General features: G+C 40.9%; 2 protein-coding genes across 4 annotated transcripts in view; one reads left to right on the top strand and one right to left on the bottom strand.

Annotated features, from left to right (window-relative positions):
* Positions 1 to 24,048, bottom strand: part of cenpp (centromere protein P) — a 287,161-nt gene that overhangs the window by 21,071 nt on the left and 242,042 nt on the right. The gene's annotated exons all lie outside the window — the stretch shown is intronic.
* The window catches only part of LOC129704873 (extracellular matrix protein 2-like), a 36,023-nt gene continuing 19,755 nt past the window's right edge, over positions 7,781 to 24,048 (top strand). Inside the window, exons 1-3 of one of the 3 annotated variants that reach the window (XM_055648269.1) lie at positions 7,786 to 8,562; positions 17,970 to 18,272; positions 22,175 to 22,363. In XM_055648269.1, the coding sequence (XP_055504244.1) occupies positions 17,987 to 18,272; positions 22,175 to 22,363 (475 nt within the window). In that variant the 5' untranslated portion in view covers positions 7,786 to 8,562; positions 17,970 to 17,986. The other 2 variants (XM_055648270.1, XM_055648271.1) reach the window with 2 other exon arrangements.

Raw genomic sequence — 24,048 nt, 5'->3', positions numbered from 1 at the left:
TGCCTGGCAGATCATCTCCAGAGAAGACACCCAGCAACTGGTGATGCCTATGAATCGCAGACTTCAAGCAGTCATTGCATGCAAAGGATATGCAACAAAATATTAAACATGACCACTTTCATTTACATGACACTTGTGTCCCAAACATTATGGTGCCCTGAAATGGGGGGACGATGTGTAAACACTGCTGTAATTTCTACATGGTGAAACCAAAATGTATACAAATGGCCTTTATTAAAATCTGACAATGTGTATTTTAACCACGATATTTTTTTCTATTACAAATCTCAAATTGTGGAGTACAGAGGCAAATACATAAATGATTATGGAGGGCACTGTGTAAAATGTTTTGGAATTCTCTTTAATTTTGTTGGCCACTTAGCTACTTACTTCAGAAGTCTCCTATAGCTTCTATAAACTTCAAAGGACTATGATTCCTTTTTCCTGATTAACCTCTCAATTTCCTTAGTTAACCGAGGTTCCCTAATCCTACTAAATTTGCTTAGGTCCCTTACAGGAACATGTTGACCCTGAACGTTTACTAAATTAGTTTTTAGTTTTAGTTTTGGGGATACAGCATGGAAACAGGCACTTTGGCCCACTCAGTTCAATCACCCGTTCACGCTAGTTCTAGGTTATACCACTTTCACATCCACTCCCTACACATTCAGGGCAGTTTACAGAGGACAATTAACCCGCACGTCTTGCCATGTAGGAGGAAACCCACAGACAGCAACTCAGGTCAGGATCAAATCCAAGTCTCTGGTCCTGTGAGGCTACAGCTCTACCTGATACACAATGTTTTTAACTGCCTCCCACTGATTAGATGGTGTTTTTCTTTCTTACAGCTGTCCCCAATCTACTTTCTTGTACTATTGAAGCCAACCCTCCCTCAATTTAAGACCTTTAAGGGTCTGTCCGACTTACGCGATATTTTCGTCGACTTGCCGCCACCCGTCATAGTCGCAGCAGGATGCCGAAAATGTTCAACATGTTGAAAATCCAGCGGCAACCAGGAATTGCCAGATACAACTCTTTGGGCTCACGACCATACTGGCATCCCCCGCGACATGTCTTTAACTCTAGATCCAATGTTATCATTTTCCATGACCATTTTAAAGCTTACAAAATTGTGGTCGCTGTTCGCAAAGGGGTTCCTCCAGACACTTTTATCACTTGCTCATCCTCAAAATAAGATCAAGTAGAGGCCCCCATCTGAAACAGATGACACTGCATATGGCTTTAAAAGCCAGCAGGGTCTGACCCAAAATGTCATCTCTCCATTCCATCCACATGATGCTGCCTGAGCTGCTGAGTTCCTCCAGGAGTTTCTTTTTTCTTTTAAAAAAAACTTCCCGGTTGCATTTAACCATTTCCATGCCATCTTGGTGCCTGACCATGATGCAATCCCAGTCAGTATTAGGAAAGCTGAAGAATATGGGAGAAAACCAAGAACCAGGGAGAATGTTCAAGCTCTACATAGAAGCAATGGAGAGCAAGATGGAACCCAGATTGTTGGAGTTGTGAGACAGCAGCTCTACTGGTTTTGCCACCGTAGCTCCCCAACATGCAATTCTAAAGAAGACCAGAAATGTTACGTTTTCCTCCAGAGATCGGCCTGACCCGTTGAGTTACTCCAGCACTTTGTGTCTATCTTTGGAATAGAACAGAGTTGAGGTTACTTATCTTTTATAACATGATTTATCATATACTTTAAATTATTTACTGTTCCTTTGGAAAACTGTAGGTCTGAAGATTGCCCAATTAGACGGAGTCATGTAATTAATCAATTTGATGGTGTAATGTAAATGACTCATGTTCTAAAGGCTGAGAAACAGAGATCTGGAAGAGGCATAATGGCTTGAATTTTGCAGTTGAAATAATTGTGAAGCTATCAAACATCCGCCGTTATTACTCTCTGAAATTGACACCAATTTCTAGTGTTTGCACATTCACAGTTACCATATTTCTCCACAAGAGAGCTTTCCACATTTTGTAGATCTAATTAACCTTATTTTTTACATATATGTTTTAATAGCATTACATAGAAACATAGAAATTAGGTGCAGGAGTAGGCCATTTGGCCCTTCGAGCCTGCACCGCCATTCAATATGATCATGGCTGATCATCCAACTCAGTATCCCGTACCTGCCCTCTCTCCATACCGTCTGATCCCCTTGGCAACAAGGGCCACATCTAACTCCCTCTTAAATATGGCCAATGAACTGGCCTCAACTACCCTCTGTGGCAGAGAGTTCCAGAGATTCACCACTCTATTGCAGATATGTTATGCTGCTGCAAGTAAGAATTTCATTGTTCTGTTTTGGTACATAAGACAATTAAATACATTTGACTTTCAACTTGCTGTAAATGTTTAGCCTAGTTCTCTGGAAGTAATTGAATTTTGAAAAAAAACTTGTCTGATCCTAAAAACAAACTATAATATGTCTAGATTATTGTTTCTTCTGAATGCTCTCTATTACTTCTACAAATTGTTACAAGAAATAGCTTCCAACTTAATTACATGTCTATGTCTCCAAATTCATTTGCTCTCTGTAAATATATTTTAAAACATTTTACATCTTGGTTTGCTTTGTGAAAAATTATTTAATCAGTTCAGCTGTTTAACTAACTTAATGATGTTAGTGTTGCTGGATGCCCATCTGGATGTTTCCAAAGTGCATCTCACATCAGAAAAGTAGAATTGGTGAAGCAAAGGAAGTTAGGGAACCTTTATGCCCCTGTCCCATTTAGGAAACCTGAACGGAAACCTCTGGTGACCTTGCCCGCGACCCAAGGTTTCCATGAGTCGCCAGAGGTTTTGGTCACTCGCCTGGAAAGCCTCGATCGAAGCGTGAGCTGCATCTACTGACCAAAGATCCTATAGGATCTTTACTACCGACCGCACACACACGCACGCACACACACACACACACACACACACACACACACACACACACACACACACACACACACACACACACACACACACACACACACACACACACACAGCTGAGGACGCACACACACATCGCGCACGGTGGGGGCCAGGGACAGCTGGAGGAGCGCTGTCTGGACTCTGCACGATGAAGAGGAAGGGAAACGGCTGGCACAGAGCACGGTAAGTCCTTTAGAGACCGCGGGAGAAGGGGAGAAGGGGAAGAGAAGGGGGAGAAGGGGGGGGGGGGGGGGGGAGAAGGAATGGAGACAATTTTAAGAAGTTTAATAAAGTTAGCGGGCATTTTACCTTCCGGTGGGTCCTCTAGGTCGTGAAAGGACAATAGGCCAATCAAAATGGCCGGTTAGCGAAGGAGATTGCCTTCGACTGCCTGTAAGTAAATAGCGACCCCACTCCACTGGCTTCGACCAAACGGCAACCTATTTTTAGTCGAGGCCGGTTTTGATTTTGTTGAAATAATCGAAGGAACATAGAAGAAGCCTCGACCACGCGGAAACCACTTTCGACCGTTAGTGAGAGTGACCAAAACCTCCGGGAACCTCATGGAAACCTTGGGTCACCAGAGGTTTCCGTTTAGGTTTCCTAAGTGGGACAGGGGCATTAGTCTCACTTTGTAAAGTTACCAGTGTAGTACAGTTCCTAGAGAAGGACAACTTTGACAATTACTCAGAACATCCTTCATGAGGGTGAACCCATGGATAGCATCTGCCCTGATGGTGTGACCTGTGCAGACCAACTGGCTGGAGTTTTTGCAGACATTTTCAACCTCTCATTACTAAGGTCCGAGGTACTGATCTACTTTAAAAGGACAGGGCAACACAGAGACGGAGCGGTAGAGGTGCTGCCTTACAGTGCCAAAGACCCGGTTCAATCCTGATTAAGGGTGCTGTCTGTATGGAGTTTGTACGTTCTCCCTGTTACCTTCATGGGTTTTCTCCGGGTGCTCATTTCCCTCAACACTCAAAGACGCACAGGTCAAATGGCTTCGGTAAAATTGTAAATACTGTGTGTAGGATTGTGTTAGTGTGCAGGGATCGCTGGGCCGAAGGGCCTGTTTCCACGCTGTATCTCCAAACTAAACTAAACACTCAACAATACCAGTGTCCAAGAAAAGTAAGATGACATGCCTCAATGACTACCGACTAGTGGCACTAATGAACGTATTGATGAAGTGATTTGAGAGGTTGGTTCTGGTGCATAATTAATTCCCACATTAACAAGGACCTGGTCCTACTACAATGTGCCTACTCAACAATAGATCAAAGGCAGATGCCATCTTGCTGGCTCTCCACTCTGCACTTGATCACTTAATCAAATAAAAAGACGACGTCAGGATGTTGCTCATCAATAACAGCTCAGCATTCAACACCACCATCCCCTCCAAACTTGTTATTAAACTCAGGGAATTGAATCTCTAGATCCTTGACTTCCTCCTCGGCAAATCATAATCTGTATGAATTGGCAACACTTCTCTGGGATAATCAACAGCATGTGGAGATCAGAGGGCTGTATGCTCAGTCCCCTGCTCTACTCACTCTATACCCATGACCCCATTCCCTGAGTTTGATAGTTTGTAGAGGATGATAGTGTTGAATGGTGTAGCCAGGCACAGTTCCACCAGCCTCTTTAAATTCGCTGACGACACCAGTTTTTTGTTCTGTGTGCATGTTTGTTGAGAGTGTGTTTAGGGGCATGTAAGTGTGTGTGCGTGTCTGTTGTGTGGGTATATACTGGATGCTGCTCTTCAATTTTATCCTTAATAAAGATTATTATTCTTGCTGTAACTTCCATATATTTATCACATTTCCTTACAGCATAAAGAACCATTTCCAACCTTGTCTAAGGCAGCTCATCCCATTCTCAATTATCTCTTTTTGCAACTTTGAATCTCTTTCCACATTCTCAACAACGGCTGTAAGGTTCTATCACTGACCTACACACTAGGATCAATTTACAGTTGCTAATTTACCTATTAATCCACCCGTCTTTGGGATATGGGAGAAAACCAGGGTGTTGGGAGTAACATATTCACAGGGAGAATGGTGCCATCTGTGTAGAATTTGTACACAGGTTAGCTTTAAATCCAGGTCACTGGAGTTGCAAACCAGCACCTCTATTATGCCCCTGAACACCTAGGTCATTCTATTTATAATATTCCTGGTACATTTTCACAGACAAGAATAAATTTAGACAAATACATTTATAAACATGCAGATTGAATGCAGATGATCTCTCTTGTGATATTTAATTGATGGATTAGAAGTATTATTTTCAGATATTTCACTGGGCATTGTCGGATAAAGTCTACCAGGATGGATGGCAGTGGATTCCAAACCAACAAGAGAATTCAGATATGATCATAAACTACAAGGGCAAATATTAACCATTATATAATCTGTTACCTACTCTGAATAATTCCTCTTTCAAATAAAACCTGGTGGTCACAATGCTATGAGAAATTATTTTAATTTGCATAATTTTCCAAGTAATTATCCTCCAATCATCCCATTTTTACCTATTCCATCTGCTTTTTAAATAGACTCAATTTTCTAAGCAAAATGACAGTGGACCACTCTCGGTTTGAAGAAGGGTCTCGACCGGAAACGTCACCTATTCCTTCTCTCCAGAGATGCTGTCTGACTCGCTGAGTTACTCCAGCTTTTTGTGTCTATCTTCGGTTTAAACCACCATCTGCAGTCCTTTCCTACACAACAGACTATAAAATGTGATGCACATGCTCCACTCTTCTTGCAACTCATTGGCTGATGCAATGTTGGCAAGAAACAATTTGTCCTCCACATTTCTCTCTATAAATAAAAATAAGCCTGCTCAAGACAATGCTATAACCATGCTGAAAGGTCAATATCAGCTGACCACAGAAATCTAAGATAATTCCATGTCCAAGGCACTGGATGCAATCGACTAGTCCTTGCACCATTTCCTTAATCGGCCAAACTATTGTGGAGCATGAAAAGGGAAGTATCAGTTGTCCAGGGCTAGAGTGCTGGGTTAATGGGGAGAGAGGACTGGCACATGAGAGCTAGGTGACAGCTTCATTTTGAGTAGGAAAGAACTGCATATGCTGGTTTAAATGTCACCGTGCCACCCCACCACACCCCAGTGCTGTCCATTGCTGTTTAGTCACTAAAAAACACCCCAGGTTGATTCAGGTAAGAAGCAAAGAGAAAGATGGGCTTGCATCCAGTTGATTTTGCAGCAAGAAAGATTTGGGAAGGGAGAAATAATTGGCAAGAAGACTAAGGTTTGCAGAGATCTTTTAGAAGAACTGATAAAATATATGCATAAATTCAATCCCAGTCAGTTATAATAGTGTGATCATTCCCCGCCCCCATTTCAGACAATACCCACTTTACAATGCAGGGTACATTCCTAGAAAATGGTCTGTCCCATGATTTTCCATAATGCAATGTGCATCATCCATGCATGCGTCAAGAAACACGTTGAAATGGTTAAAAAATGTTTGTTTATTTTTGTTCCACATCAAATGGAAACAGGCACTTTGGCTCAACTTGCTCATGATGACTAAGGTGGCCCATCTACACTAGTCACACCTGCCCTCATTTGACCAATATCCCTCTAAACCTTTCCTATCCATGTACCTGTCTTCATGTATTTTACATGTTGTATTGATACCTACCTCAACTACCTCTTCTGGCAGCTCTTTCCATATACCCAACACCCTCTGTATGAAATAGTTACCACTCAGGTTCCAATTAAATCTTTCCTCTCTAACCTTAAACCAATGTCCTCTGGTTCTTGATGCCCCTACTCAGGGTAGAAGACTACATATAGGAAGCAGGCCCGTACGAAGCTTTTCAAAAAGGGTGGTGGCATGACAGGATTACAAATGTGTCCAGCGGGGGTCAGCGGGGGTGGCGTAGGCCCAACGTGGGTGGCGTGGGGCCAAAGGGGGTGGTGTAGACCCAGCAGAGGTCGGCGGGGGTGGCGTGGCGTGGACCCAGCGGGGGGTGGCGTGGACCAACGGGGGGGTGGCGTAGACCCAGCGGGGTGGCGTAGACCCAGCGGGGGGGCGGCAGGGTGGCGTGGACCTAACAGGGGGGTATGGGCCCAGCGGGGGTCAGCGGGGGTGGCGTGGACCCAGCAGGGGTGGCATGAGACCCAGCGAGGGGTGGCGTGGGCCCAGCAGTGGTCATCAGGGGTGGCGTGGGCCCAGCGGGGGTGGCGGGGGGCCGGCGGGGGTGGCATGGGCCCAGCAGTGGTCATCAGGGTGGCGTGGGCCCAGCGGGGTGTGGCGTGGGCCCAGCGGGGGTGGCGTGGCCCCGGCGAGGGTGGCGTGGGCCCAGCGGGTGTGGCGTGGGCCCAGCGGGTGGGTGGCGTGGCCCCAGCGAGGGTGGCGTGGGCCCAGCGGGTGTGGCGTGGGCCCAGCGGGGGTGGCATGGGCCCAGCGGGGGTGGCATGTGAGCCCAGCGGGGGTGGTGTGGGCCCAGCGGGGGTGGTGTGTGGGCGGTGGCGTGGGCCCAGCGGGGGTGGCGTGGGCCCAGCGGGGGTGGCGTGGGCCCAGCGGGGGTGGCGTGGGCCCAGCGGGGGTGTGGTGTGGATGCCCAGCGGGGGTGGTGTGGGCCCAGCGGGGGTGGTGTGGGGGGAAGATGGCTTGGGCCCCGGCGGCAGGGGGAGGCGAGAGGAGCGGGCTCCGCCGCAGCGGTGTCTGGTGTTGGGGTTACAGCCGTTGGGTTCAGATTCAGCCACTCCCACCTGGGGTCGGGAGAACAGAGAACTGGCCGTTTCCAAAGTGGAAACGTTTATTTCTTTTTCCGATTTTTTCCTTTTTTTTTTTTGGTGACTTTTTTCTTAGGGGGAAAAAAAGGGGGGTGCGGTCGCACCCAACGCACCCCCCCCTTTGGATGGCCATGGGAAGGTAAAAAATGGCAAGACTCAGAGGAGAGCCATGAACCAATTAGGGATGGCACCGCTTTCAAAGAGCTGACATAGACCCAATTAATTAAATGACGCCCCCTTCCTCCCCACTGCTATGTAAGCTTCTGCCGTATGGTTAAGATACTGCTGAGGCTGCCTGTAAGTCTGAATGTAAAGAATTTAAACTTGGTTGTTGCCTGCTCAAGGTTAAAGCTTGTATATTCTATTACATCTATATTAAAATTGTTCTAGTTACAGATTCAGTGGACCAATTATCTATTTGATTTGACTAAATTACACGAGAAAACAACAAACACACTGGAATTTTTTACTATATAGACCGCCATTTTCATTAACATGATCAACAACCAATTATAATTTATGCATCCTTTAATTAGATTTTGTGTTTACTACCAAGCCTAAAAGATAACATTCCACGTTGATCAACGTTCACGTATAAATGATTAAATTTATGCTTGAAGTTGCAGTAATTGCAGTCTTCAACTTCCCCTTGTTTAATAAGTAATGATCTAATTTTTTTTTCTTTAAAGTTAAACAAACCAAGTTTAAAAAATGCAGTGCATCTGCTTTTAACATTTGTCACTACTGAAATTCTTCAGACGTTTGTTTGTACTTGGCTCTGATCAGACTAAATTAACAAAGGCTGCAAGAAGTGCTTGGCCTCACGAAATGACTGAAGAGTTGTGGTAATGTACTGTGATTCTTTTGTGTTTAAAATGCTCTTTTTCCATTTGCTGCCTCTGGGTCAGTATTCCCAAATTATTTGATGGTATTAGATTTCAGGAAATAACTTTGTGGATATGCCTCCAGTTAGTCTGTTTTTGTAGCAGGATCTAAGTTTATAGCTTGCAAAAGTAAACTCAAAACTAATTAAGCATGATTAAGTTGTAGCTTTCTTCATATAATCAAGTTTTGAGTTGTTCTTTTTCATCAATGATTCTGTTGGAACTGAAATAGAACATGGGTGAAATTGAAAAAAAAAATGGATTTATACATTTTTGAAAAGGGAGTTTGCCAAATATTTGTAAAGCTACATCAGTTGAAAATTCAATTAAGTTTAATACTCGGTTCACAGCACTACTTGCTTTGCCAGACGTAATAACTGCAGCTAAGATTTCCAATAGCCATTACACTCTTAGAATTTTCCAGCTGAGCCTTGCTATCCCAAGGCCCACTGAATGAACGCTTTCCGCTAGAACAGATTTTTTGTTTCTTCAGTAACCCTGCCTTTGATGCTTTATTACAAACTGCTTTCTTATACTCCAGGGATCCAGGCTGTTAAAAATACTGAAGAGTGTAAGCCAGCTTATTCTTAAAAAAACATCTCGATTAGGTGTAGAAACTAAGCTTGTGTCTGGTGGGAGGGGGAGCTGGTAAGTTCACTCCTCTTGTTTTTCCTTTTTCTTTTTGCAGTGGCTGTTTTAAAAATTAATATTTAAATCACGAATGGCAAAGTATACATTAGGCAACCATTATAGGAGCTCTGGCTAGAACAGGCAGACAGATCAAGTGATTCATTTCTCCAGAGGTTTTCTTCTATGTTGCAGAAAATTGCTTCCTCCTTGTGTTAAGAGACTGTTTCTGAGATTGTCTGTTGCTAGTAAGGGGAAGTGTGGTGGGGCAGGGATTGCAGCAGTGACCTACAATTGCCAGGTGTTCTGGGATGTAATCTCTTTATAGGAACAAAGGTTATCTTTGAGCTTTTTGATAACATTCACATTTCTGTTACCATATTGAGGAAGGACTGAGCAGGTTAATGTGCTAACACAACCAACATTACACAACATTGGTAAAGCAGCATCAATGTAGATGTTGAAATATAAAGCTACTGACAAAAGTATAAATAAATCTAAGAAACATTGGATAGGAACACAGTTCTAATAGGTAGAGGACACCTCATACCTGAGCATAATATATTTTACTGTGAATTTTTTTGATTTTGTTTCTAGAGGGCACGGACTCAGATGAGTGAATCAAATTAACTTTGGTGGTAATAGCATTGAATTGTCATCATTTGAGATGGAGTTGTTGTTGCTCTTTTGATCCCAGTTCTCTGGAAATTGAGTAGGCCTGGACATGCAAAGAAAACATTTGGCTATTGATGGTCTGCACCATATGGTCAAGAGAGATGAATTGATTGGAGGGCTATCACATTCCAAAGGGGCTCAAATCGCACCATTAGGTCACACGCAACCCACTATCCCTCATGGTCCTTGACACTACCCACTAACGTACGTGATCTGGTACACAGAGTTAATCAACACATTAAATGGACATCCTTTTCCACAAACTTGCAACATGTAAACCTGTCATGCCTACATTTTCCCCATGCACATCAACTCATATTCATATGGACACAAATAACATTTCAAAGAACCCTTTATTACACCTTTAACAGATGTTCTATACATTACTACTGGAAATTCTATGCCAAGGCCATGTTGAGATTTTGAAGAAGGAAGAAACCCACATCAGACCCAGGAAAGATTGCGATGGTTTGGATCTAGAGCCCCACAAATGGTGATGCTGGGAGAGTCGAGAACATGTGAACAGCTGGTGTCATGGTATTATCATGATCATCATGAAGATGGCCATAACCGAGGATGCTTTCTTTGGACATGTTTGACTTAATTGCACCCAAACCAAATCTTCTCCATCTCTACTCTAAAATATCAAGGAAAGGGTTAACAAGTGTGTCAGATTTTCCAGAGGAGGCTGCAGCAAAAATAAGTTTTCAGGCCTTTCCAGTGACCACCTCTTCAATGGGTGTATGAGAATAGCACAACCTTTATATCTGAACATGAACTCTGCTCGTAGATCAGAAACCATGGTTCTGACCATCTAGGATCAGCAGCTGATTTGGACAATGAGATTTTCCTTGTCTTTAATGCAACCAATATATTTAAAGAAGGGAAGTGTAGCTGAGTTCCTTTATGAAGTATACCACTCCTTCCCTCCTAGCAGCCCATCAGATACCCCTGCTGCCTGTAAGAAAATAATATTTTCCCTCGACACCCATTCAATTAAAATCTATAATGATCTGTAATAATCTATGATTAGGGGGTGCCTTCTTTCTGGGCCATAAAAACTGATAAAACTATGAAATCTCACTACAATTGCAGTGAAGGGAAAGTCACAAGGACTGGGTTTTCATCCACAAATTGCCTATTCCATTTTCTCCAACATTGGTGAAAAGTGTGCAGTGGTAGCATTGAGTTTCCCAGGTCCCCGTGATTCCCACTCTATTGCACGTTTCTGAGACCTGCACTACCTTTGGCTGTAATTTTTTTAAGTGTGTTGAAAACTTATTTTCTATGGTCTTCAATACACTTAGAAAATAAACCGTCAAAGCTCCTCAACAAAACGTTCCAAGTTAACTGGAAGGATAATCAAACCAACATTATTGTCTTCCTCCAGGCCAACATTACATTCATGTTCAGTACCTGAAATGTGCACTCAATTTTTGGCTCTCTTGCGGGATGAGAAGGCCAAAAGAAGATTATTCAAAGATGTACTCAAAATCTCCTTGTACAGATATACAGATGGGAAGGGTTTTGTGGGGTAGAAGCCAAATGCTGGCAAATGGGAATAGGCCACAATGCCAACTTGGTGTCATGGCAAGTTGGGCCCAAACCCCAGTTTCCATGATGTGTACTTCCATGATTTCATGACTAAGAAGTGCTACATTCCCATCAAGTGATGGGAATCCTCGGCCAAGATTGCTCAAAGTGGAGAATGATCATTTGAATTGGTAAAGAGGACATGGTGGGAGGAGTTCACCAACTCACATTCCATCCACCGCCTGCCAGTCAAATCACCTCCTGGCCCATCGGTGGAAGTATGTGATTTACACGTTGACTACATTACCCTGCTGGGACGTTCTGGGGAATCTCAGGATGATCCTGCACCACCACTGTACTCCACGTGGAGGCAAGAGGCAAGGTACATCAAGGAAATTGTTAGCGGAACACTGCAGGCAGGCGTGTGACTTACACAATTAGAGTCCAAAGTCTGAAAACACATGTATAAATGTCGACAATCGCATACCCAACCTCTGGAAAAATTTGTCAGAATCTGGCCCCATACATTCTGCAAATTTTGTTTTGCCTATTGGTAATCTCCTGGGACCTTAAAACAGTTTTTGATTTCTAATTTGAATGACTGCTTCATCGATAATCAATTACTTAACAGCATATGGGGAATATGTTTTGTTCCTTTATATTTGGGTTCTGTTCAGGTTTGTTTAGTTTTTTAATATTTCTTAGTAAAACTTTATACTTTTATTTATTCAAAAAAAATTAGTTCAATGAATTTTTGAATACATTTTATTAGCCAAATATGAATACACACAAGGAATTTGCCTTGGTGCTTTGCTCGCAAGTAACACAATATACAGTAGACAATTCAAAATAAAACATTATAATTTAAACATGTGAAGAATTAAATAAAATAGCAGAGCACAAGGAGGCTACAGACTTGGCTGCTGAGCAGAGCTACTGCTCGTGGAAAAAAAGCAGTTTTTATGTCTGGTTGTGGCACTTTGACAGTCCTGAGTCGCATTCCAGAGGGAAGTGCTTCAAAGAGTTTGTGGCCAGGGTGAGAGGGGTCAGAGATGATCTTACCCACTCTCTTCCTGGCTCTTGCAGTGTACAGTTCGTCGATGGGGGGAAGGTTGCAGCCAGCAACTTTCTCAGCTGATCGAATGATGCGCTGCAACCTCCGGATGTCATGCTTGGTGGCTGAGCCAAACCAGACCATGATGGAGAAGGTGAAGACAGACTATATGATGGCAGTATAAAAATGGACCATCATTGCCTGTGGCAGATTGTGTTTTATCAGCTGCCGCAGGAAGTACATCCTCTGTTCGACATTTTTGACTGTGGAGTCGATGGTGGCCTCCCATTGAAGGTCCCCGGAGATGATGGTTCCAATGAACTTAAATGACTCCACAGATGTGAGTGTGGTGTTGTTGATGGTGAGTGGGGGGAGTGCTCTCCTAAAGTCCTAAAGTGAAGAGATTATTCAACTTTCAATCTCTTTCAGCAATTGAATTAAAGAAGGGATGCTATCAAGTTGCACACAATATTATACCAGTTTACTAACATTTACCACAATCTATCAGATCACATCCATCACGCCACGTCAATACAAAACACATTATTCCTTATACCCCAAGTATACCTTTGTGTTTTTGAGAGATTTTAAACAGTTAAAAGTCAACAATGAAATGGACATAATTTCTGACCCTGTTTTAGCTCTCTTTGTAGAATTTCAAACATTAATCAAGGATTGCTCATGAATATTTCTTCATAACTTCAAATGAATATATCTGTGGAAAAATTAATTACATATGAGCGGCCAGAACATCATTCTCTCCTGACATTGTTTGAACTCTCACTTTCCATGCTAGACTGGAAATTAAATATGGAAAGAAAAATGTTTACATACACTGCCCTCCACGTTTGGGACAAAGACCCATCATTTATTTATTGCCTCTGTTCTTCACAATTTGAGATTTGTAATATAAAAAAATCACATGTGGTTGAAGAGTACATTGTCAGATTTAAAAAAAGGCCATTTTTATACATTTTGGTTTCACCATGTAGAAATTACAGCAGTGTTTATACATAGTCCTCCCATTTCAGGGCACCATAATGTTTGGGACACTGCATTGTCATGTAAATGAAAGTAGTCATGTTTAGTATTTTGTTGCATATCCTTTGCATGCCATGACTGCTTGTAGTCTGCGATTCATGGACATCACCAGTTGCTGGGTGTCTTCTCTAGTGATGCTTTGCCAGGCCTGTATTGCAGCCATCTTTAGCTTATGCTTGTTTTGGGGGCTAGTCCCCTTCATTTTCTCTTCAGCATATAAAAGGCATGCTCAATTGGGTTCAGATCAGGTGATTGACTTGAAAAACTCCTTTGTTGCTTAAGCACTATGCTTGGGATCATTGTCTTGCTGACCAATGAATGAACCGCTGGCCAATGAGTTTTGAGGCATTTGTTTGAGGCATGTGGCAGAGAGGATGTGTGTGGACACTTCTGAATTCATTATGCTACCATCAGCAGTTGTATCATCAATGAAGGTAAGTGAGCCAATTCCTTCAGCAGCCATACAAGCCCAGGCCATAATACCCCCACCGCCGTGTTTCACACATGAGGTGGTATGCTTTGGATCTTGGGCAGTTCCTTCTCTCCTCCATACTTTGCTCTTGCCATCACTCTGATATAAGTTAATCTTTGTCTCATCTGTCCACAAGACCTTTTTCCAGAATTGCAGTTGCTCTTTTAAGTACTTCTTGGCAAACTGTGACCTGGCCATCCTATTTTTGCAGCTAACTAGTGGTTTGCATCTTGCAGTGTAGCCTCCGTATTTCTGTCCATGAAGTCTTCTGTGGACAGTGGTCATTGACAAATCCTCACCTGAAGAGTGTTTCTGATCTGTTGGACAGGTGTTTGGGGATTTTTCTTTATTACTGAGATAATTCTTCTGTCATTAGCTGTGGAGGTCCCATTGTGATTAGTAAGCTCACCAGTGCTCTCTTTCTTCTTAATGATGTTCCAAACAGTTGATTTTGGCCTAAGGTTTGGCTGATGTTTCGAACAGTTTTATTCTTGTTTCTCAGTCTCATGATGGCTTCTTTGACTTTCATTGGCACAACTTTGGTCCTCATGTTGATAAACAGCAATAAAAGTTTCCAAAGGTGATGGAAAGACTGGGTGCTGAGAGCTCTCTTATACCTGCATGAAGGAGGCAATTAAACGTACCTGAGCAAACACCTGTGAAGCTATGTCTCCCATACATTATGGGGGGAACTATGTATAAACACAGTTGTAATTTCTACATGGTGAAACTAAAATGTATAAAAATACCCTTTAATAAAATCTGACATTATGCACTTTAACTACATGTGATTTTTTTCTATTACAAATCTCAAATTGTGGAGTACAGAGGGAAATAAATAAATGATGGGTCTTTGTCCCAAACATTACGGATGGAGCTGTATCTCAAGTGCACCTTTTGCAATTGCTGCAGCAGTTGATTAGGTTAAGAGGGAATTAACCAGATAACCATATAACAATTACAGCACGGAAACAGGCCATCTCGGCCCTACAAGTCCGTGCCGAACACATTTTTTTCCCTTAGTCCCACCTGCCTGCACTCATACCATAACCCTCCATTCCCTTCTCATCCATATGCCTATCCAATTTATTTTTAAATGATACCAATGAACCTGCCTCCACCACTTCCACTGGAAGCTCATTCCACACCGCTACCACTCTCTGAGTAAAGAAGTTCCCCCTCATATTACCCCTAAACTTCTGTCCCTTAATTCTGAAGTCATGTCCTCTTGTTTGAATCTTCCCTATTCTCAAAGGGAAAAGCTTGTCCACATCAACTCTGTCTATCCCTCTCATCATTTTAAAGACCTCTATCAAGTCCCCCCTTAACCTTCTGCGCTCCAGAGAATAAAGACCTAACTTATTCAACCTATCTCTGTAACTTAGTTGTTGAAACCCAGGCAACATTCTAGTAAATCTCCTCTGTACTCTCTCTATTTTGTTGACATCCTTCCTATAATTGGGCGACCAAAATTGTACACCATACTCCAGATTTGGTCTCACCAATGCCTTGTACAATTTTAACATTACAGCCCAGCTTCTATACTCAATGCTCTGATTTATAAAGGCTAGCATACCAAAAGCTTTCTTTACCACCCTATCTATATGAGATTCCACCTTCAAGGAACTATGCACGGTTATACCCAGATCCCTCTGTTCAACTGTATTCTTCAATTCCCTACCATTTACCATGTACGTCCTATTTTGATTTGTCCTGCCAAGGTGTAGCACCTCACATTTATCAGCATTAAACTCCATCTGCCATCTTTCAGCCCATTTTTCCAAATGGCCTAAATCAATCTGTAGATTTTGGAAATCCTCTTCATTATCCACAACACCCCCTATCTTGGTATCATCTGCATACTTACTAATCCAATTTACCACACCTTCATCCAGATTATTGATGTACATGACAAACAACAAAGGATCCAACGCAGATCCCTGAGGCACCCCACTAGTCACCTGCCTCCAACCCGATAAACAGCCATCCACCATGACCCTCTGGCTTCTCCCATTCAGCCACTGTTGAATCCATCTTGCTATTCCTGCATTTGACCCAACAGTTGAACCTTCTTAACCAACCTTCCATGAGGAACCTTGTCAAAGGCCTTACTAAAGTCCATATAGACAACATCCACTGCTTTACCCTCGTCAATTTCCCTAGTAACCTCTTCAAAAAATTCAAGAAGATTAGTCAAACATGACCTTCCAGGCACAAATCCATGTTGACTGTTCCTAATCAGACCCTGTTTATCCAGATGCTTATATATATTATCTCTAAGTATCTTTTCCATTAATTTGCCCACCACTGAAGTCAAACTAACAGGTCTATAATTGCTAGGTTTACTCTTAGAACCCTTTTTAAACAATGGAACAACTTGAATTCACAACTTCAATCAAGTATTTTTCCCCATAGCCGATAATTTTTTTTTGGGTTCTATTCACTGCAATAAAGGACAATATATCAGTAAACCACGCAACAGTGCAACTCAAAACTTCAAATGATTTCATGACTTTCAAGATTAAAACTACCTTGAAATTGTATGAAGCAAAAATGCCTCGTGGGTTCTTATCAATGCCTTGATTACAGTTTATCAAGATCTTTTCCAGCTATACTTACATTACATCATCCAAAAATATATACTTTGCATTTAATATTATGGATGTTTTGCCAGCAGAATGCATTGGATAGAATGATCGGCTTTTTGTGCTCTAATCGTATGTACTTGACGCAGCATGTCAAAGGGGATTTTTTAAATTTCCACCTTTCCCATAATGTCTTTGCTATTTCTATCAAAACATTTTAATATTGAACAATGCAAATTTATGTATATAATCTTGATCCTTGAAACTGTGTTTACTCTCGCATGCATTTTATTCACCTTCTTGTGTAATCCTCTCTCACTTTCTGGTTTAATCATTGGTACTTTTTATTCATTTTCTACATTTAGATGAAATAGACTTTTCCCCCTTACCTTATCAAAACATATTAGATCATTAAACACACTTTTAGTCTATCCTATTATTACAACAATATTTTCCAAAATCTCAAGATGATCCCAATAACATTTTCTGATCATCGTCTTCATCCTGACAAATCAATAACGATCAAAATCACTTTATTGTCCTCAATCGAGCTTGTTCTCCCTTGATTATTGATGTTCCAAAGATCATGCTTTTTATAACTTCCAGAAATACCTCCCAAAGGTTAATTCCATCAGTTAATATACCATTTCAAGGACAGTTTTTCTGGTTATTTCTCACTAATTGCAACTGCACTGTGAGTAATCTCAATTTCCTTTCATTGAGAATATGTACAGCTACACTATTGTCGTAACATGATTCGCTATAGGTACGAGATCTAGTTATTCTTTCTCCTCCACTTCTCAGAGTTGTTTGTACATTGTCATTGTTCACAAAAAGCTTTCCATCTAAATTCATAAATGTCATACATTGTTCTGCGTACATGTTTCTGAATTAGCTAATTTGTATTACGGACCTAACTCTGAACTGACATTTACTGGTATTTAATTGTATTAGACAACCAAAAAGGGTTGACAGCCTTATGGGCCTGTCCCACTTAGGCAACTTTTTAGGCGACTAGAATTAGAAATATTAGCGGCGACTAGAATTAAGCTGTGGGTGGGTCACCAGGAGGTCCTAATGGATTGCCAGGAAGTCGAAAGTTCTCGAAGGTTCTCGTAGGTTGTAGCCGGTGCTGACCGGTGAATTTCATTGGCTCATTGGGAAAAAAAACGTAAGCAGTAGTTTTCAGAACCAAGGATACCGACCGGTAATGTTAAATGTCCGCCGAGCTTCACAGCCGTGTATCTCTGGCTTTTTTAAAAGCAATGAAAATACAATGGAAATTACCATTATGGCTGTGACTAAACATTATTTCCACCATTTACACAAACTTGTTATTGAAAGTGTGTGAAACTTATGTTCTTGTTTTTCTTCTTTTCAGGCGATAACTCATAAAAAATGAATCTAAACACTTTCATTTTGTTCTGCCTTCTACTCAACATTTGTGTTATTTTTGGTGCAAGAAAGAATAAGACACCAAACAGGGTTTTGAGAAGGAGGTTCCGTCATGGAGGACGACAACAAGCTGGCTATGTGAACCGTAACTCAGGCAGACGATACAAACCCAGACGGCCACAATTTGCGGCCAAGGTTCCTACCATTAATGCAGATGAAAGCACTTTGCCCTTCATTGACTCATATATAAGTGTTGATGAAATTGAGCCCGGCTATCAGATAATACCAGGTTAGTGGAAACCTGATAAAAGATAAAACTTATTTTCAACTAAGGTATAGTGCATCACTGACTCAGAGAAATGCACAGCCATCTTAAATATATAGTGGCTTATTTTGGGAATACAGCAAATCAAGAATTTTCAGTCATTATTTTCAGACCAGTGTTTGCAACTTTCAAACAAATATTTCAATGCCACATGCAAATGAATATGTTTGAGAAAATATGAATACTTTACAAATATACTGATTATTGTTCAATATCAGATAAAAGAATAATTCAGCCCTGTTTAATTCTGTAAAGAATGGATTATTCCTGCAATTTCAATGGTTAACTGCAATATATTATTCTTGCACATACAGCATGTATATGTTCATATTTGTGCTGATGTCAGTTAGTCATTGCTATTGCAATAACACACTTCGTTATTCTAAAGCCTTTTGTGACTACTTGAGCTTAAACTAAAATCTTGCAGAAACAGATGGGCAGTCTCCCAACAAGCATAACAAGTCAGCTAACAAGTCACTTTAACTCTACCATGAGGGCAATAATACTTTTCATTAAACTAGCAGAACTATAAATAGTTGTTTTCCCTTTTGAAAATTATTGCAAGCTGATCTATTAACCACATACTATATTCTCATACCACATGTTAGTGTGCATCCATTATGCACATTTGCAAAATATTATCCCATCTGGAATCCTTTTGATGCCAGAAGCAGGAAATACTTCAACTGTTCTTAACCATCAGTTAAGATTTTATAGTTTAGTATAGTTTACAGAATCAAAGAATCAATGTGGCACAGCAGGCAGTCTTTTGCTCCAACAAGGTTATGCAGACCCCTGGTATAACAATCCTGTTAATTACATTCCCTTGCTTTTTCTCTACTGCTCTGCAGATTATTTTTCCTCAATGACTATCTGGTGATTGATTCTATTTCCATTACTCCCACTGACTGTGAATTCCAGATCATAATATTCCCTGCATTTAAAAATGTATTTTCCTTGCACTCCTTTCATTTCTTTCACTCACGTTTATAAATGTTGATTGTGGAACCAATGATAACAGCATTTAATCTGTCTAAAAGTGTCACGATCCTGAATGTAAACAAATCTCCTGTTAACCTTCTGTGCTACAAGGAAAGCAACTACTGGTTCTCATCAGTCTGAAGAAGGGTTTCGGCCCGAAACGTTACCTATTCCCTTCGCTTCATAGATGCTGCTGCACACGCTGAGTTTCTCCAGCATTTTTGTGTACCTTCCTGGTTCTCTTGTCTGACTTTACAGTTCTGTCCTTAATCCTGGTAACACACATACTGTGAAATATATGGCAAGATCTTATGTTCATTGGAAAGTTAAAGAACATTTGCAGAGATATCCTTCAACAAACACTCTTTTATGTGAAGCATGACTTGAACCATAAGAGTGTCTGAAGGGTCTCAACCTGAAACATCACCCATTCCTTCTCTGCAGAGATGCTGCCTGTCCCGCTGAGTTACTCCAGCTTTTCGTGTCTATCTTTGGTTTAAACCAGCATCTGCAGTTCCTTCGTACATAAGAGTGTTTGCCAGCTGACTTCAGTATTACACAGGTTTCTTGATTCTGCATGTAGTCAAATAATACCTTCATGTCAAACGATGTCACTCTTACCTCTCCTCTGGAATTTAGCTCTTTGGTCCATGTTTCAGCCCGGTGTATATAGGTCTGGGTTTTCATGGTCTGCTGAGACCCAAACTGAGCAATAGTCAGTAGATTATTGGTGAGCAAGTTCTGCTCAATAGCACTGTTGACAACAACTTCCAACATTTAGCCGATTACGGGGCAATGACTAACTAGGAGGTTTTCAGCTGGATTTGTTTGTCTTGATGTCTGTGGACAGGACATGCCTGGAAAATTATTGGATATTGGTAAACACACTGGCACAATATAACTAGAGGATAACTAGTTTTTGAGTGCAGATCTTCAGTACTAGGACCAGAATGTTGTCCTATCCTATAGCCTTTACTATCACCAGTATTTTCAGCCATTATTGGTATGTCATGCTGTGACTCAAATTGCTGAAAAGCCAAGATGGATCATCTAGCCAGAACATCTGGCTGCAAATAATTCAGATTTGTCTTTACCACTGACTTACTTGTTCCTGTCACCGTTGAAGGTGGAACTTTTCTCCAAGACTCCTGCCATTAATTTTTTCAACTGCATTCCACCATTACAGCTAAATGCAGTAGAATTGCCGAACTTTTATCTGATCCATTTGTTAAAACCACTCAGCTCTGATGTTTTACAGACTTGAAGACCCACCATGTAACTTCTCAAAATTAACACATTGTTAATAGGCATGCTTGGTGTTGCTCCCAGCATGTTTTTTTGCATGAATCAATGAACCAAAGTTGGGCATGCGCTTGATATTAATGGTTGAGTGTGTCAGAGAGTCATATCATTCTAAATATATGCTATCCATGTACTTTCTCTGGCAGCATGTTCCATACACTTACCACCCTTTGTGTAAAAAAGTTGCCCCTCAGGTTCCTATTAAATCTTTCCCCTCTCACCTTAAACCAAGTCCCACAACAACTAATCATGCTACATACTCCAAGCTCTTCTCCAGATGCTTCAATATGGTCTTTACATTGCAGACATACATACATCCTTTGGGTCCCTTCATTCCATGTGCCCTCTGCAATATTTTCCTCAAAAAAATAATCAAATCTCCCATTGTTTTAATTTTTTGCTTCCCGCCCTACTTCCTTCACACCACCTCCGGGAACCGTCTCCTGTTTCATCATGTTATGGTTTACATCTGGCTGTTCAACCCACAGCTTTTATCCTTGGCTTCACAGGTAGCGCTTTTGGGGCATGTATAAACAATACATCTAAATATGTCTTCTTTTTGGATAGATTCAGGAAAAAACAGGTTGAATCAACAAAAAGGGGCAAAAACCATATTACTGAAGTTCACAGTCAAACTTGAAACTTTGTTTCTCTTTATTCATTGTTGATAACTTTCGACACTTTTCAATATGGCAAGAAAAGAGTGTGCACAGGGGCAGGCAACAGCTATTTATGTATCATAAACTTTGTTGAAAATTAGATTATTTAAAAATTCCTTACTCTTTTAAATATCTGTATGATTAAATTATAATACACATAGATAAAACCATATGGGAAAATAGTTTGCTGCTTGGTAATTATGGTTCAGTATGCTATTAAAAATGCATTTAAATTTCATGTAACAAATCTTAAAGCTTACAGCAGGACTAATCCATTACTAGCTAACATCCACATCTATTTTAGAGATTTTCTTAGTTTGCGATAGAGAGTGTTGCGAAGGACATGGATAGTGGTTGGATGCAGAATCACAGACAAAGATCTAAGGATTAACCTATGCCTGCACTGACTTTACTGAAGTTACTGTAAGTGTCATGGAGCAATACATTGCTGCCAATAGTTCCTCTGGCATTATTAATGTTAACTCCAGAATATTAGTATTTGATAATTTCTTCCTTTCATGCAGTTTGTTACACTTGGGTTAGATAGACACAAAAAGCTGGACTAACCCAGCGGATCAGAGAGCATCCCTGGAGAAAAGGAATAGGTGACGTTCGGTCGAGACTCTTCTTCAGTCTGAAGAACGGTCTCGACACGATACGTCACCTATTCTTTTTCGCCAGAGATTAATCTATTTTCAGTTTAAGCCAGCATCTTCAGTTCCTTCCTACATGCTGTTGGGTTACTTGTTCACTTGCTGAAATGTCTACTCATTAACAAGTAATTAAGAATTACTTCACAATAGTCTAATGATTATTTTTATGTTGTGATATCATTTTTCATAGCTTCAATTTGAATGCTTGAGCAAAGGAGAATCTCAAGCAAACTTCAATAATAACACCATTTTGTTTACTTTCTATCATTAGGCAGGCAAGGGCACTGCAAAGCCAATGGGATGCTCATGTATGACAATGCAATCTGGTCTCCCAAACCTTGTCTAACCTGTCTATGTTCAAGGGGAAAAATAGTTTGTGATGAAATGAGCTGCCCTAATGTAAAATGTGCAAGGAGCATTATACCAACAGGAGAATGTTGCCCAATTTGTACTGCAAATGGTATGTTCTTATTCTTTCATCCAGCTAAGTTTAAAGTCATAAATGTTATTCAAAATATTTACTAGCTGAAGGGTGATTTTATGCATTTATACAGTGTTGTAAAAAATGTGTTGAGAAAAACTGTGACATTGAAATATGTTATTAATGAAGTAGTTTACAGCCTATTTAAGAATTATTACTAAATGCCACAGAATGATTGCACATAACAAACACTTGTGAAAAAACTTCCAATGTGCTATTTATCAACAAAAAATAATTTATCTTGAATAGGGGAACATAAAGATCCATATTTGCCATTCAAAGGTTCATTTAGGTGGTACAAAACACTACCTCTGGAGAAAAATATTATTGTGATTATATTTAAAAATACAATGTAATGTAACATTTTAGTAACTGTTTTGTAGCTAACCCATCTTGAAGTTGCATGGTAACGTCCAAATAAAATTCCGTGAGACACCATATTACAGCATGGATATTACAATAATCACAATCACAATAATAAACTTATTAGTCATATATGTTTTGCAACATACAATGCATTTCATTTGCTAAGTCAGTCATACAAATAAAAAGCAACAGAACACACGAAACACATTTTAACATAAACATCTACCATAGTGACTGCTCCACATTCCTCACTGTGAGGCGAAAAAAAGTTCAAATCTCTTCCCTTCATTGTTTTCCGCGGTCGGGGGCCTCGAGCCCTCCGTTGACGGGACGATCTTGAGTCCTGTAGCCGGCGGACGGGCCCTCCGTATCGAGGCAATCAGCATCGGGGAGATGTCAGCTCCCCTGCGCCGGCGATCGGACACCGGGTCGGGGCTGGTCGAACTTCTGTGTCCCGAAATCCATGGTCTCTCCCGAGACTGCAAGCTCGTGATGGTAAAGTCCACAGGCCATGGTTGGAGCAATCCAATGCAAGGGATCGGCTCCAATGTTAAGTCCACGCTCCGTGGTGGGGCTCAAGGTCAGTCCGAGGAGCCCTCCAGCTCCATTGATGGTAGGCTGCAGAGCGACCAGAGATGCGATCTGGAAAATAATCGCATCTCTGGCAACGTATGAAACTGAAAAAAAGTTTTCCCTGACATCCTCTACCTCCCCCCCACATAAAACAAAACAGAGAACATTTACACAGTCTTTTAACACACACTAAAAATACAGACAGACTGTTGGCGGGGCTGCCAATCGTGCAGCACCCCTGGTGTTGTATGCTGTTTTAATGTAACTTACATTACTTTCTAAAGATAATACTGATATATACTTGAGAATTTTATGCTGGGCAGTAAGACCATTTGACCTTGATATCTATTTCATATTAATTTTGAACACTTTTTTGTGCTGATATGCAAATATAAATCTACTTTACTCCTTTTGCTATTCTTGATTATTGCTACTTTATGACGAATGGAAGTAAGTGTTAATAGAATATATTATTAATTGTTAATTTTACCAACATACTAAAGATGATCTGAAATCATATTTCTGAGTTGTGCACTGCATTTCTCTAAAGCATCAAATCATAACTAGAACATTAGTATTATTCTTTATCATTTCTTAACTTACCTTTATCTCCGTATTATAACGTTACTCAAAATGTAAGATGACGATACAAGTTAAATGGCATGCCCTTAACTGTTTTTATTTAGTAATCAGATAAAGGTTTAAAATGTCATTGCTTTTCTACA

This window comes from Leucoraja erinacea, chromosome 16 (genome assembly GCF_028641065.1).
Source record: "Leucoraja erinacea ecotype New England chromosome 16, Leri_hhj_1, whole genome shotgun sequence".
Taxonomy (NCBI): Eukaryota; Metazoa; Chordata; class Chondrichthyes; order Rajiformes; family Rajidae; genus Leucoraja; species Leucoraja erinaceus.
The sequence above is the reverse complement of the archived record's forward strand: the minus strand, read 5'-3'. Positions and strand labels throughout refer to the sequence as shown.